At 38.9% G+C, this 15,842-nt stretch overlaps 1 protein-coding gene across 1 annotated transcript in view; it reads left to right on the top strand.

Annotated features, from left to right (window-relative positions):
* adam19a (ADAM metallopeptidase domain 19a) overlaps positions 1 to 15,842 on the top strand; it is an 85,119-nt gene that overhangs the window by 6,966 nt on the left and 62,311 nt on the right. The window contains exon 2 of the mRNA XM_017472033.3: positions 6,187 to 6,269. Within this exon, the coding sequence (XP_017327522.1) occupies positions 6,187 to 6,269 (83 nt within the window). The remainder of the gene's footprint in view (positions 1 to 6,186; positions 6,270 to 15,842) is intronic.

Raw genomic sequence — 15,842 nt, 5'->3', positions numbered from 1 at the left:
TTCATTCAGTCCATCTTCTCACACCAAACCTCATTCAGTCCATCTTCTCACACCAAACCTCATTCAGCCCATCTTCTCACACCAAACCTCATTCAGCCGATCTTCTCACACCAAACCTCATTCAGTCCAACCTTTCACACCAAACCTAATTCAGTCCAACCGCTCACACCAAACCTTATTCAGTCCAACCGCTCACACCAAACCTCATTCAGGATATTGTCTCTCACCAGATCTCATTCAGGCCAACCACTCACACGGAACTTTATTCTTCCCATTGTCTCTCACACCAAACCTCAACCATACCACTCTCTCTCACCAAAGCTTATTCAGGACTTTCTCTCAGGCCATCCTTTCACGTCAAACCTCATGAAGGCGACATCTCACACTCACTGTTATTCAGGCCATCATATCAGACCTCATTCAATCTATCCTTTCACACCAAATTTCATTCAGTTCATCTTCTCACACCAAACCTCATTCAGTCCATCTTCTCACACCAAACCTCATTCAGTCCATCTTCACATGCCAAACTTCATTCAGTCCATCTTCTCACACCAAACCTCATTTAGTCCATCTTCTCACACCAAACCTCATTCAGTCCATCTTCTCACACCAAACGTCATTCAGTCCATCTTCTTACACCAAACCCCATTCATGGCAACCACACATACCAAAACTTATTTAAATCACCTTTTCTCACCAAACCTCATTCAGGTTATCATTTCTTACCAATCCTCATTTAAGCCATTATCTCACACCAAACTTCATTCAGGCTGTCATCTCACACCATATCCGATTCAGGTCAGGCTCTCAGACCAGTCTTCATTAAAACCATCATCTCATACCAAACTGCATTCAGGCCATCCTCTCACACCAGTTCTGATTTAGGGCATATTTTCCTACACCAGACCTCACTTAGACCATCCTCTTACACCAAATTATATTCAGGTCATCTTTTGCAGAAAACCTGATTTAGGCCATCTACTCATGATACCTAATTCAGGCCATTCTCTCAGGCACCAGAGCTCACAAATTGATACAGTACTTAATGCAGCATTAAAAAAGCATTAAAATCCATGCTATATGACATGTTCGCATATTAGGCAGCACATCTTTGAAATTGTTTTCGTATTGTTTTTGCTTTATGTTTTTGTCTTATGTCATTGCATATAATTAATTGTATATAGTAAGGTAAATTGTTTGGACTGTGCAACAGAAGCACAAGGCAATTGTTTTGCAGACAGCTAGCTTTTGTTGTTCAGCCACCTCATAGAGGATGCTAAAAAGGAAGTGCTTGAAAAGCTGCTGATGATTAACTGCTAAGATGAGAGCATGAATTGCCATCTCTCTCTCTCTCTCTCTCTCTCTCTCTCTCTTTCTCTCTTCTTTCTCTTTTTGTCCTCTCTAGTTGATATCAAAGTCATGTTGAACGGATCTAGCAGGGAGTAGAGTCTTCTATAAGCCCTGTCCATTTATCTTATTGTTGTGTAATGAAGTCTGTGCTTTTGATCAATAGGTAATCATAACAATGCACTTGCTTTATGCATTCAATAAGCTCTCACTTTTTTTTCCACTCATTTGGTCTACTTTTAAATTTAAATATGGGTTCATTTGTGCTTACTGGTGCACATGTTTTTACAGAGACAAAAACTGACACAAGGTCATCAGTTTCTTTGCCCAAGAACTGGAAATAGCATGCTTTTTTTTTGTTAAGAACTTTTGTAAAAACTAACACTGCTGAGCTTATTATAATTTCATCATATTTCAGCATGAACTTGCTTTTTTTGGTCATTTCATTTTGGTCCAAAATATGCTGAGAAAAAGTTTATAATGTGAGCTATTTTTTCAGAGCCATGAGAGAAAAAGCAAAGAGACCAACAGACACAGAGGGAAAGAGAAATGACCTTATTTACACCTTGCAATTACTTTTACAACATTTGCCAGCCCAAAATGGGTTGCAGTGCTTTTTAACATATATGTATCCTCATGCTAGTAAAAATAGGTTTGGATCTAAGAGTACTGTCAAGCTAAAACCCTGTTAGAGTGGAATTAGTACAACAAGCAGCAAAACAGTATAAGTCAAGTTTCTTTTTAGTGCTCATTTAAATGTTTAGTGAAGAGGTCTTTATTTGAAGACAACCAGTGACTCAGCTATACAGACATCCTGGGGAGGTTTAGTCGACCACCTGGGTGCCAGTACAGAAAAGCGTCTTACATGTTGTTTTTTTTGGTTTTTTTTTTTGTATCTTGAAGGATGGTGGGTCATGTCTTCCCTGTGGTATAAAGTGGGGTTTGATAAGTGCCTTCAGGTAGGTGGGGGACCGTTTTTGGTTTTGTAGGCAAGCTTGATGGTTTAAATCTGATGCAGGCAACCACAGGAAGCCAGTGTAGGGAACCCATCAGTGGGCTGATGTAAGTGAACTTAGAGAGATTCAAAACAATCTTCAGATGACAAGGGATTAAAGTAGTGCTTAAGTGGCCTCGGCAGAGAGAAATCCTCCTGATGTTTCAAAGGAAAAATCTTGTATGACCAAGAGGTATGAAAACAGAATGATAGTAGTTTGTTGAGAGTGGGCCTTGTAAGATTCCGAATAAATCTCCAGTGAGAATCAAGATCTTGATATGAGGATAGATCTACAGGGATATACAGCAGCTCAGTGTTGCTGGAGTTTAGTTTCAGATTATGAGCTGTCATCCATGACTAGATGTCCACCAGACATGCTGGGATACGTTCAGACACATACATGCCTGAAAGAGAAAAGTGGGGAATGAGTGTCTAGCAGGATAGGATGGTTTTAAAAATTATGCGAGCATATTACCTGACAGAGAAATAAGGTATAGAGGGAAAAGAGGACCCAGCACTGAGACTTATGGGACACTAGTGGAGAGTCAGCATGGAGCAGATGTGGATCCGTTCCATGTCACCTGATATGACTATTCTTTCAGGTAAGAAGCAAAGCAAACCACTACCATGGTCTTCCACAAATTCCAAGACTTATCAGGATGGACAGGGGAGCCTTATGATTGACCATGTTGAAGGCTGCTGAAAGGTCAACGAGGATAAGGATTGATAATAGTTTGGCTTCTATATCAGCATGAAGCTTCTCAGTAACGGCCACAAGGGCAGTTTCTGTGGAGTATACCACTTTAAATCCAGACTAGTCTGGATCTTGGAGGTCACTCTCGGTAAGAAAGAGAAACAACTGACTGTACTGTGTACTGCATGTACAAGAATTGTAGAAAGAAAGGTGAGAAGTATGTTAGTAGTTGATGATATCTGAGCTGTGTAGTGTGGGCATAACTCATGCTGTCAGTTAGATAAGTGACCACATGTTATTGAGCTGTTTACAATAGAAATGATGAAGTCTTGCCAGATATTCAGGAGCATTCTGGAAGAGATAGGGTTCAGCAGGCAGGTGGTAGGATTGCTGGACGGAGAGAAGAGAAGCCTCAGGGTTGCTTCTGTAGAAAGCAAAAAAACAAACAAACAACTTAACAAGATCAGAAAAGAGAAGAGTGCAGTGTAGGAATAGGGGTAGGAGGGAAAGATTGGCAGATCTTCTCATCAACGAAGGTAGCCAAATTTCTGTGCGGGTGGGGATGGGGAGGAGGTTGGGAGGATGTTGCGAAGTACAGAAGAAATAGTATGGAGCGTTTATGGATTAGATGCAGATGCTTCTAGCTTTCCTTTGTAGGAGGACATCATAGCAGTGGTCACATTAGAGGACACCTTGTATAAAACAGAGTGGTTTTACAGTTTTATGTAGACATACTGTGTGTATGTATATATAATATAAAAATAATCTTTAGGGACCAGGCCTAAATAAGCACCAAACGAAGGTCATAGGAGAAAGCAAGTGAAAATGTGGCAAAAATTTTGGTGAAGCGATTTGACAAGTGCAAAATTGACTGTTAATGATATTGGTATTCATACAGCATTAATATTGCACACTGTTATGTAAATACAGTTGTCACTATTTTAATTTAATGCAGTAATATTATCTGGGACTTGGGTGATGTTTTTTAATTGATTTAGATGGATTTCTATGAAGGTTATGCTTCAGTTGTATGTGTATGTGTGTGTGCGTGTGTGTGTGTGCGTATTGTGTATGTTAAAACAAATGGTTTGTATTTTTATGGCACAATCCTTGAGTGTGAATTGTCCTTTACTTGTCACAAATGTGTAGTATCCACCTTTAGTAGCCACTAATGTGAGCTGTTTATTAGATAAAATAAAGTCTGTTGTATTAGTTAGTTAGCATTAGTTAGTGTTAACTGGGTGAATGTCCTATTTCTGTTGAAGTGGAGTGATGTAAATAATAAACATCCTCAATACTGGGTTGTAAGAAATGGGACAAGATTTATAACGCTGTACTTGCGGACAGGGAAACACTATTTTATCTCAGTGTCTGCACTAAGAGGGGCTCTTGGAAATAAAGGTGGTAACACACACTTTTGGACCAAAATAGGTTTGAAAACCTCACTAAGTCAGTGCATTGTGAATGTCACATACTCTTTTGTGCCTCTTCACCCACATCATTGCAGGTAATTAATATATAACTGTGAAAATAGAAACCACAAACTGCAGAAACAGCAAAATGCCGTCATTACCTGGCTTATCACACTTGTGTGATCACAAAAATAGAGCCCGTAGTTGATTCCAGAAGACCAAAGGACCATACAAAATTTGCAATGGCTGCAACCATGGCTTGTCATTGTATATATTGCCAATTAGATGCAAATGTTGAAGACAATCTCTTCCAGTCGACTGCTTCCATAAAGAAGACAGCATGCAGATGACCAGAACTTCAAGTGTAAATGCAAAAGCGATTGGATCATTTGTTATCTAGTTATTAATATCCAACAGATACCGATTTCTGAAGTGTACACAGGGGGCACTGAAAGGAGAAAAAAAAGACCATTTTTATCTTCCTCATTGAAGAGGGATTACTGAATTTTATCCAAAATGTGTAATGGAAAATTCTGGCCAGAGGAGTAAGACTCCTTCAGAGATCGCCAGTGGAATCTGGTGCACAATCAATTGCTCTGGGGGTTATGGATGTGTCAGCTAGAGAAAGGTCAGTCTTTCACTCTTTCTTTGTTAAGTAGCAGCTGCCCCAATCCTACATTGGCCTTCTGAATTTTCTCTCTCAATACTCTCTCTCTTGATCTGTATTTTGGTGGCATAGTGTCACAGCAAAAAGCTCTGACTTTTGACAAGGCTTATTGCTGAACAAGATTTGAGCGATACAACTGTGAATGTAGTATCGATACTATATGAATGAGAGGTTGCAGCCATTTTTTTCCGGCTGAACAAAACAGAGGATGTTAAAGATCAGAAGAAAAAGATGAAAAAAATGAGAAAAGAAATGAAATGTATATTGAGAGACATTCACACTCCTCTCTCCAATCAATTCCATTGCTATCTTTTAAGTTGGTGTGGTATTTCATCAGATCGGGCCGTAAATGTTTATTTCAAGGAAGGTAATGATCTTATATTTTTACATTTATGCCAGTGACAGCCCTGAGTGAATAGCTGAAACGGATAGATAGACCTGCGCTCAGACAGGGAGAGGATTGTTTATGTGTTTTTCTTGGCCGTATGAGTCACACATTAAATATGACTGTGATAGGAAGACAGACAAAAGAGCTAGAGAAGAAAAGATCCCTTAGACCATGGTAACCTAGGCACAAACATTGCCTTCTGTTGACATCTTTCACAAGTTGCTGATATTCAGAAAGGCTTGTAAAGAATACTGAACATTAGCTTGCTAGGATCTCCAGGTCTCAGCTGTCATGTTTACTGCACGAGCCAAAACAAGTCGAAGAGATAATTATGAAATGATTTATAATTTCCATACTTCCCTTAATTGTTTATGATTAATGGAAATCCATTTTTTGACCCATTGTCTATCATTATGTTTCATTTCAGAGCTGATGAGTTAATTAAGCATTTTAATGAGCAGTATGGATGAATCTTTGCCTGTCAGTGAGTCTGTTAGCCTTCTGTCCGTCTGTATGCCACAAATATGTTTTTATAAATATACACACGGTAATTGGGAACAGTGGTGTTTATTATTTCGAAATGTAGTATGCTAGATAGGTTGTGAAAAGAGAGACGAGCATCCGTAAAATTCACATGAACATTCTATTGGGTTAAAGAAACGAATCTTGGCTTTGTTTCAGCACGGAAGGAGCGAGGACAGAAAGTGACAGCTCACTGGATCCCCCACACCACGGTACACAAAGACACAGGAGCGACTTCACAGGTAAGGCTGAAACACTCGATCAGTTAATCGGTGAACTTCTGTGTGATTACTTTTGTTTAATTGTAAAAGAAAAAAAAAGAAAAGAAAAACGTGGACTACCAAGTGGCGCAAGGGAAAAGCGTCATCCAAGAGAGTAAAATTGGCCATGATTTTAGGACAGGAGGAATATCTTTACTCTTTTCCCCCTGTCGGTTAGAGCAATACTGGCCAATTGTGGGCTTATGTGAGTTTATTAATGCAGAAGATGTAAGATAGCACTTTTCTCTGAATGTGTTTTACTTCTTTGTGATGGAGCATTCAGAGCATTTTGAAAAAATGCAGTGGCTGGCTTCATGTATCTCAGAAGATGCACATCCTAGCCTTCACCCTCTCTAGTAGATGTTGTGTGGTAGCTAATGGGTCAAACTTTTCAAATTGGGAAAAATGGGGGTTGGGGGTTCGAATCATGCCTCCATCCTGTATGTGTGGAGCTTGCATGTTCTCCCAGAGTTTGCATGTTCTCAGGAGTTCAGGTACTCTGATTTCCTCACCAAGTAAAAAAACAGGCGGATTGGTCCGTAGTGTGTGAGTGTGTGTGTGATTGTGCCCTGTGATGGGTTAGCACCCTGTTCAGGGTGTCCTTCACCTTGACTTCCCTGGGATCGACCCTGTGTAGGATAAGCGGTACAGAAGATGGATGGATGAATATGTAGTTGCGGAGGTATTCACCTCTTGCCTTACTGAAAGTAAATATATACAATCTTATCCTCTCTGTGGTGGAGACTTTCTGCTTTTGTTGCTGCACTATTTTCCTCCTTTTTCCAGCATTGGACACTTTCTATCTTAGCCTGTCCTCTACTTGCTCACTGTTCATTTTGCTGCACACAGCGAAGCCAACAGGTTTCTGATTCAAGATAAGAAATGGCAATTTACACACCAGTACAAATGTGCAGAAATATCAACACAAACACACACACACACACACACACACACACCTACGGATCTGTGGATGTGTGGATAATTCTATCATTTCTGGCATGTCGCCATAGCCTCCCCTTCCTCATTGACATATTCACTTGTATTGATTTGCTGACCTTTGGGTACTTCAGACCTATTCGTGCTGATTTGGAGCTCTAGACAACGTGGAAATGTCAAGCTAACCAAGACGCTGAATGACAAAATGAGATGATGTATATAAAATGCACATAACAAACATCTGTGTAAATACACACCTTCACTGATTATGATAAACATGACATTTCCTCTAAGAGGAGAAGTAGGTCAGTCCATGACTGTGCATCTGTTCACTTCTGTGTATGGGTAAGTACCTGTGTGGATGTGTGTGTTACAGGGTTGGGGGTTGGTCAGGTAGTACACACTTTACTGAATGTGGTTTCGGTATGTACCATTTATTACCCTGGTTTGGTAGTATGTGCTAAAAGAAATAGCTGAGCAAAGTAATAAAAAAGTTTGCAATTCTTTAACCTTCGCAAGAAATCACTAATGTTCAGTTATTTTCATTGTAACTGCAAGTCCAGACCAAATAAAATAAGTAAATAACAAATTATTGGGGATTTTTCCATCATAAAGAACATTGTGCTGTTTTGTTTCTTATCCAGCACATGAACCAATAGAAATACTTTAATTTTCTAATCGTACACAGGTAATTGTTGACAAAATGGAAAACCTTTTATCATTGAAAATTTTGTTAGTACATTGATGAGAAACCAAACAGTGTTAATCACTGTTAATTTGAGCATCTTTTCCATGTGGGTTTACTATAGCGTTATAACGGCTTGACCTTTATTGTCATCCATTTTAGTGACCATTCCAGTTGTCTCTTAACTCTATGAACTAGAAAGTTATTTTGGTTCTGCCTTTGGCAATATCTTGTTTTTAGGAAATGGAGAAGAAAAAAAAAAACAAGGACTGAGCTTGTGTTACTGTCTGTATGGAGTTTTGCTTGTTCTCCTCATGTGGGTTTCATGCAGGTGCTCCAGTTTTCCGCCCACTTTCCAAAAAACATGCCAGTAGGTGGACTGGCTATGTTAAATTGGCCCTAGTTGTGAGTGAGTGTGTGTGTGTGTGTGTGTGTGTGTGTGTGTGTGTGTGTGTGTGTGTGTGTGTGTGTGTGTCTGTGTGTGTGTGTGTGTGTGCATCATACACTGAGATGGAATGATGTCCATTCATGTCCATATGAAGGCATATTTTCCTGCCTTCATCCCAGTGGTCCTGGAATAGGACAACCCTGACCAAGATAAAGCGCTTACTGAAGACAACGTCAATGAAACCAAAGTCACGTAATGTCTAATCCATTAACTGAAATATGTCTATTTGTGGATTTATACACATACAAAAATGTGTATGTATTTAAATTGTAGTTAAGTTGTTCTACAGAAAGGTGTCTCAACTACATTAAAGCTATGCTTCAGAGATATGTCGCTAACTACAGTACAATCTACATGGCAAGGTTGGTTAAAAATATTAAAACAGCCATTGCATGTCTTAGCCTTTGCAAAGAAATCACTGCAAACATACTGATTAGAAACCTGGCTAGAGAATCGTGCCAGGCATGTCACTGTCCTTATAAAGTGCAACTTAGAATAACTAATGTGTGTGTGTGTGTGTGTGTGTGTGTGTGTGTGTGTGTGTGTGTGTGTGTGTGTGTGTGTGTGGTTTTGATGAGAAAAGGCAATTGGGTAACACCAAATAGATAATGTAGTGTCATCTAACACCCACTTAAACACACTGCATAAAGAGAAGGGAAATAAATCATTTGTATTAATTTTGAAGAATGTATAACATAGGTTCAGGTTTTGTGTTTGTTTCAGGTTAATGTCAGACAGAGCTGACTTTTTAGCTGCCAGTATATTTGTGAATATGTGAAAATTGTGCTCCAAGCAACCAACAAAAATAAACTTAATGGGTTAGAAAATATACACTCGCCGTCCACTTTATTAGGAACACCTGTACACCTGCACAATCATGTAGTTATCTAATCAGCCAATCATGTGGCAGCAGCGTGATGCAAAAAAGAGCTTCAATTAATGTTCACATCATACATCAGAATGGAGGAAAAAGTGTGATCTCAGTGACTTTAACCGTGGCATGGTTGTTGGTGCCAGAGTATTTCAGAAACTGCCGATCTCCTGGGATTTTCACACACAGCAGTCTCTAGAGTTTATACAGAATGGTGCAGAAAGCAAAACGCATTCTGTGAGTGGAGGGTCTGTAGGCTGCAACACCTTGTTGATGAGAGAGAGAGCGACTAGACTAGTTTGAGCTGACAAAGTCTGTAGTAACTCTAATACCGTGGTGAGCAGAAAAACATCTCAGAACACACAACACATCAAACTTTGAGGTGGATGAGCTACAACAGCAGAATATCACCACTCCTTTCAGCCAAGAACAGGAATCTGAGGTTATCATGGGCACAGACTCACCAAACTTGGACAGTTGGAAAGACTGGAAAAAGACCAGGTGATTTTTTTCCCCCCCTAACTGTCTAGTTAGAGGGTTTCTGAGCACTTTGAGAGAATTTTTTCCATCTCCCATGTCCTACATTTCAATTTGGTGCCATATTTCCTGTAAACTGCAATCATCTGTCATCGTTCATCGTTTGTCCTTCTCTTTCTCGCGCCCTATAATATCCTCTCTCATGCTGCCTCTCATTCTTGTTCTCTTTCTTTCCCTTTTTTTTTAAAAAGTTGTCCTCACACAAACATATATGTGCACATGTACGAGTATAATGAGAGATTCTGGACTGTTGGCTGGACTTTTTGATGTTCTGCCTATGAGGTAATGAGTCACGGAGCTGTTTGGAGTGGAACTGAATGCATGTCATGTGGATGTAATTTTACACACACACACACACACATACACACACATACTCCTCCATGGGAATACAGAGGAGCAGGCTGTCTGCCAGACTACTCAGAAACAGAGAAGATCGTTTGGAGGAACAAAACCAAGAGGCCTTCCGCTTGCTTTCTTTCCTGTGTGCACTGGGGTTAGTGCTCCAGCTGAGAGATTTTCCTCTTCAAAAGCATTTAAGGTTACACTACCTTGTACGCTCCTGCTTGGTTTCATTTATAGGTAGAAGCTTTACCATAAGGTCAGTTTGACTTGAAGCACTGTTTATAGAAGACATTGGTTTTCAAAGTATTATGTTACCATCCAAGTGCCTTTGCCTGAAAACACTGTATTGCAAAACATGTTTGATGGAAAAGGTCAAAAATCTAATAAATTTCCTGTCAGCAATGTCAGCTGCTATAAATGGTCTAGCAGGGCTAAGAAAAAGACACAGTATAAGGTTTCATTTTTGGCATCCACCTCAAATCATTTGTTGGAAACAAATGTCTTAAAGCAGATTATTTTGGATGTTTGTGGAATCAAGCGCAACAGCACCTCCAATGGTTTTGTATTCAGTTTGAAGAATGTAGAAAAGTGGTCCAGGTTTTGGGTTTGTCTCAGATTAATGTCAGAGAGAGCTGACTTTTTAGCCGCTAGTAACTGTGAATCCGTGAAAAACTGTGCTCCAAACAACTAACAAAAAACGTAAGTTGATGCTTTAGAAAATATATATCATGCACAGTATTGTATTATGTAGCATTTTTAACATTATACTGCTAGTTGGTGGTTAAATAGTTTAACTGCTAAATAAAAATTCAAGCATCCACATCAAATTATTTGCTGTTAACAAAAGTCTTGAAGCTGGGTTATTTATTTATTTATTTATTATTACACGTAACACTAACACTGAAGGTCATAAGACAAATACTCAGAATGATATGAAGAAGTGAGGCTGGGGCTGATTTCTTTATAGCCCAGACTATGATGCAGTCTATCAGCGACAGTCGGGTCAGGTGAAACATCCAGTAGGTTTAGTGTACATTGGGGCTGATGTTTTTCAGCATGCTTCACTGACACATCTGTAACATGTCATTATCAGTGACTGAGAAGGTACATGTGGAATAAAGTAATGGGTGTAATGAAGGCAAACAAGATGGATTAAATAGTCTATCATCCTTTTTTTTTTTTTTTAATCCGAGAAATGCCTTCAGAAGTGAAAATGAGCATACATAATCTCAACACACATTGTCCAATCAAAGTAAAAAAAAATCTAATAAAATACACGAAAGGACAGATGACATAACCATGAGTTTAATTGTTGTTGTTGTTTTTTTTTTTTTTTATTTGAATGAGGGGTTACAACTTGTAACCATGTTTGCCATCGCTTGAACCCAGTAGAGCATTACAAACTATTTGAAATTTAAAATCACAAATTTGCCTGTCCGCCCTTTAGAAAGTGTTTGCCATACTTTACTCCCATTCTGTATAATGCATAGCCCTTTTCATATTGCTTTGTACATGGATCCTGTTTAGCCTTGATTTCTATGACTTGTCTGTAAGCACAGCTCTGGATCTCCAAGCATTCATTTAATAATAGATATACAGTGTGTTGCTCTTAAGTTAAACTTGAACTAGGAAAATTATTACGTGGGTTGAGAATAGAATATGTTTTCAACGAGAAGAAAAGTTTGGTACTGATTTAAATGTAACTGAATGATACATTTTAAAGAGTTTATATGGAAAATTAAGTGGTATTGAATTTGTTTACAGCCCCAGGATATTCAGGTCAGTGCATTTTGCCTCAGTATACATGCCCATTACCTGCAGCACAAAATGTAGTACTTGCTCAGTGTTTCACTCTTCATATTATTGGTAGACACAGGTATGCATAGATATTCATGTAGGGACACGATTTCCCTAAACAGAGCTGATGAGTTGATCGTCTTTTTTGCAATTTCATTTGTCAAATTGAAATTAAATTTAGTTGTATAAAATTTCGATGTAAATGTGGCTTATGTCCCGTGATTGAACAAAGGGAAAAGCAAGAAGGTAGTCTCATTTCCTCGCATTGATTTTGTACCACCATCCCTGTACACCAAAATATCATCATACATCAAAGAACATCATTAGTGTACTGAAGTACAATATCATATATCAAAGCATGGCATGATTGCATTCATATGGAATTATTGGGTGCCTGTGGACACGGAATGATAAAGATCAGCATATTGTGATAGTTCTTGTTTCCTTTATCTAAATCAATAGAATGAACGTTTACCTCCAATAGTTGAAAAGCCAGCAAGTTTGCAATCTTGTAGCTCCTCAGATGGCATTAGAGCTCTCTTTGATATGAAACAGCATCAATGCAGTTCCCTTTCTTCTTCATTTCCTGAAATGCTGACCAGGGGGCAAGAAAGCATGAGGGAGAACGAGACGAAGTAGAAGGAGAAAAGATACGGATGAGTTCGAGAAGAGTGGGAAAGCTATCAGTGCACTTTTTCACCCCACTGGTTTTATAACTCATCTGAGGAAGAACTGTGATCATATATAAGCATTACTGCAGACTGTAGTGAGAAAGTGCTTTTAAACCAAAGTGAGAGAAAAGAAGAGATAGTGAGTAGAAGGTTACATGGGAGGAGGCCCAAGAAATAAAAATAAGTGCTTTTGACACCAGCAATCCTATGAAGAATTACATTTCTCCTCCATAGTCCCCTACTCCTCTTCTCCACAGTCTCCTAATTCCCCCCACCTCCCCTTCTCCCTTCTCTGTTTCTCTATATATGGCTGTCTTTGTTTTTCCCTTCCTCATTCCTCTGTCTCCTTTTCAATTTCCTCCATCTCGATGTGTTTTCTTTTCTTGTCCAACCTCGGAGTTTATTACACTTTGTGAGCTGTCCAGGACATTTTATTCAGAGTAGGTGATACTTGGCTTAGGTCTGAAGTTGCACCACGTAAACGCTGATGTTCAGTGCAGCTCTGTTTATGCTCTGCTGGACAAGCAGCAAAGAATAAAGGCACTGTTATTTTCCTACTAGTCTTGAGTGTTGATTTCTTTGAGATATATATATATATTTTTGCGTCAGACAAATTGAAATAAATGTGCTCCAGATATTAGTGTTACATAGAGCAGAACCAACATCATTAAAAGCTGGCAGTATGTTAACAGACTAGCCATGGTGAATGAGTTCATGTGTTAGGGATGTAAATTCTGGCCAATTTCTTACAAGACCGTTAATCATGGGTCATTAGTCAACAATTAACTGTCAACCGTTAAAAAAGTCTAAAATCATTCCAGTCCAAAATTCCTAACAAATATTTTCAAGTCAACAAGGCTTGTTTGAAGGAGGGTGAAAGTTCTCAAAAAAACTGGGAAGCAGGACTCATAGGGAAAAAGTTTGAATACACAGAGGTGACTATGCTAACATTCATTCTCATTGGGTTAAAGGCTAACTAAGCCTTAACTAATAGAAAACGTTTTATAGACCTTTTTTGTTTAAATGTAACATTAACTTGTCCAAATTAGCTAAGCCAAACTGACAACAGATAACATTAGCTAAATAATAAAAGTTGATCATGAAATCAAGGGTAGCCTACCTGTAGGTTCTTAAGTTCTATCATAGGCTATACAGTGTCTTGCATAAATACTCATCCCCTGGATTTTTTTCTCCATATTTTGTAGTTACAACCTGTAACTGAAATGAACTTAATTGGGATTATACTACATAATAAGGGCGGGGGGTTTGCGCTATTGTTTTTGACTGTGGCATTGTTATTGGTACTAGATGGGCTGGTTTGAATATCTCCTGGGATGCACAACAATCTCTAGAATTTATACAGAATGGTGTGAAAAACCAAAAAGCATCCACTAAGTGGCAATTCTGAGGGCAAAAAGGACTTGTTGATGAAAGAAGTCAGAGGAGAAATGCCAGACTGGTTTGAGTTGATAGGAAGTCTATAGTAACTAATCATATAATGCTCTTTACAACTGTGGTGAGCAGAAAAGCATCTCAGAACACACAACACATAGAACCCTGGGGGCTACGACAATAGAAGACCACATCAGGTTCCATTCCTGTCAGCCATGAACAGGAATCTGAGGCTAGAGTATATTGCACAGGCTTGCTGAAGATTTGAGAAACATCGCCTGGTCTTTTTGAAGTCTTCAACCATCCAGTTTGGTGAGCATGTGCCCACAGGTATACAAAAGTAGCACTACCAAGAATTTGCCTCAGACCAAGTATTCGTCCTGAATGAAGTCTAATACAGCAGCCCATCATTTACTGCATGCTTTTCCAATCCCATCACACACACAGAAGTGGCCTAAAGACACTAGTGTGATCTCAGAAACCTTCTTTATAGATAAATTAATTATACTCTAATGTTTACTTGAAAACAATCCATTAATTTATAGCACTGATTGAACAGTTTTTTTTAAATAGTTGCTTAATAAAAGTGTATGTGTGTGTGTGTGTGTGTGTTTACTTAAATACATTTAAGTATATTTTTGAACATTGTCCTCAGTGTCTAAACCAATAACATAACTGAAAGCACTGGTTGCAAGACCTCTTAAATGCAGGCTAGATAATCTTATATAAAGTGACGAGTGAAGTGTGGCATCGAGGCCAGTGTGAATTCACAGCACTCACACGTGGAGGCCGATGGAGCCAGCTGAAAGACAGAATGTCTCTCTATTCAATGCTGTACTGTCAGGCAGGTTGAATTACTCACTTTGCTAAGGTTATGATTTCTAAGGAGTGAATTAGAATTGGTGGTGGAGTTTTTACTAGTTTGAATAAACCTAAATGCATTAGTGCTTTCCTTATTTATCAAAATAATATTTATCATTTATTTATCATTAGTCCTTATTTATCAAAAGGATACCATTTATGCATTTTATTACAGTAGCATTGTAATTAAGATTCTGATCTTGTAATCTAATAATTGTAAATCCCAACACTGGCAAAGAGTCACTGTGGAGCTCTTGAACAAGGCCCTTAATCCTTAACTGCTCAGGATTGTATGGTTGGATTGCAACATATTTATATTGTATGTTTCTTTTTGTAAGTGAGTCTACCAAATTGTATTAAATAGTAAGCAAGTATTGCAGATGAAAAGGTTGTTGATTGTATTTTCTATTTCTAGTGAAAAGCAAAGATTTTTCAAAGACCTGCAAATATTGACTCAGAGAAGACTGACAAGCTGTGATAAGACTTGAATTGCAGTGATTTCAGAGTTCCCTTTTCTGTTGGGCTACAGGAATTCTGTATGAGTGTGCTTTGGAAAAAGAATGAATGGTGCTGAGAGTTCTGTAAATGTCTTAATATGTTAAAGGGAGGGTTTTTGATTCTGTCCCACAGTCTGTCGTCAGTACGCCTTGTGCCAAAAAGGTGTGTGTGTGTGTGTGCTCAGACATCCTCTACTCTTGTTTGAGAGTACTCGTATGGTTTAGCTCAATATTTACTTTGATAGAGTTACCACAGCATGCCCTGTGTTTGCAAATTGCCCCAAGTAGTTTGTTTGGAACAGACATGAGTAACACTCAGTGTCATACAAAGGGACACACAGTGTCCATCCATTCATTCATCCATCCATCCATCCATCCATCCATCTTCTATACCACTTATTCTACAGGGTCTAGGGGAAACTGGAACCTATCCCAGGGAGCATGGGGCACAAGGCGGGGTTCACCCTGGACAGGGTGCCAATCCATCGCAGGGCACACACACACGCAGTCATACATAG

The sequence above is a fragment of the Ictalurus punctatus genome, chromosome 7 (assembly GCF_001660625.3).
Source record: "Ictalurus punctatus breed USDA103 chromosome 7, Coco_2.0, whole genome shotgun sequence".
NCBI lineage: Eukaryota > Metazoa > Chordata > Actinopteri > Siluriformes > Ictaluridae > Ictalurus > Ictalurus punctatus.
The sequence above is the reverse complement of the archived record's forward strand: the minus strand, read 5'-3'. Positions and strand labels throughout refer to the sequence as shown.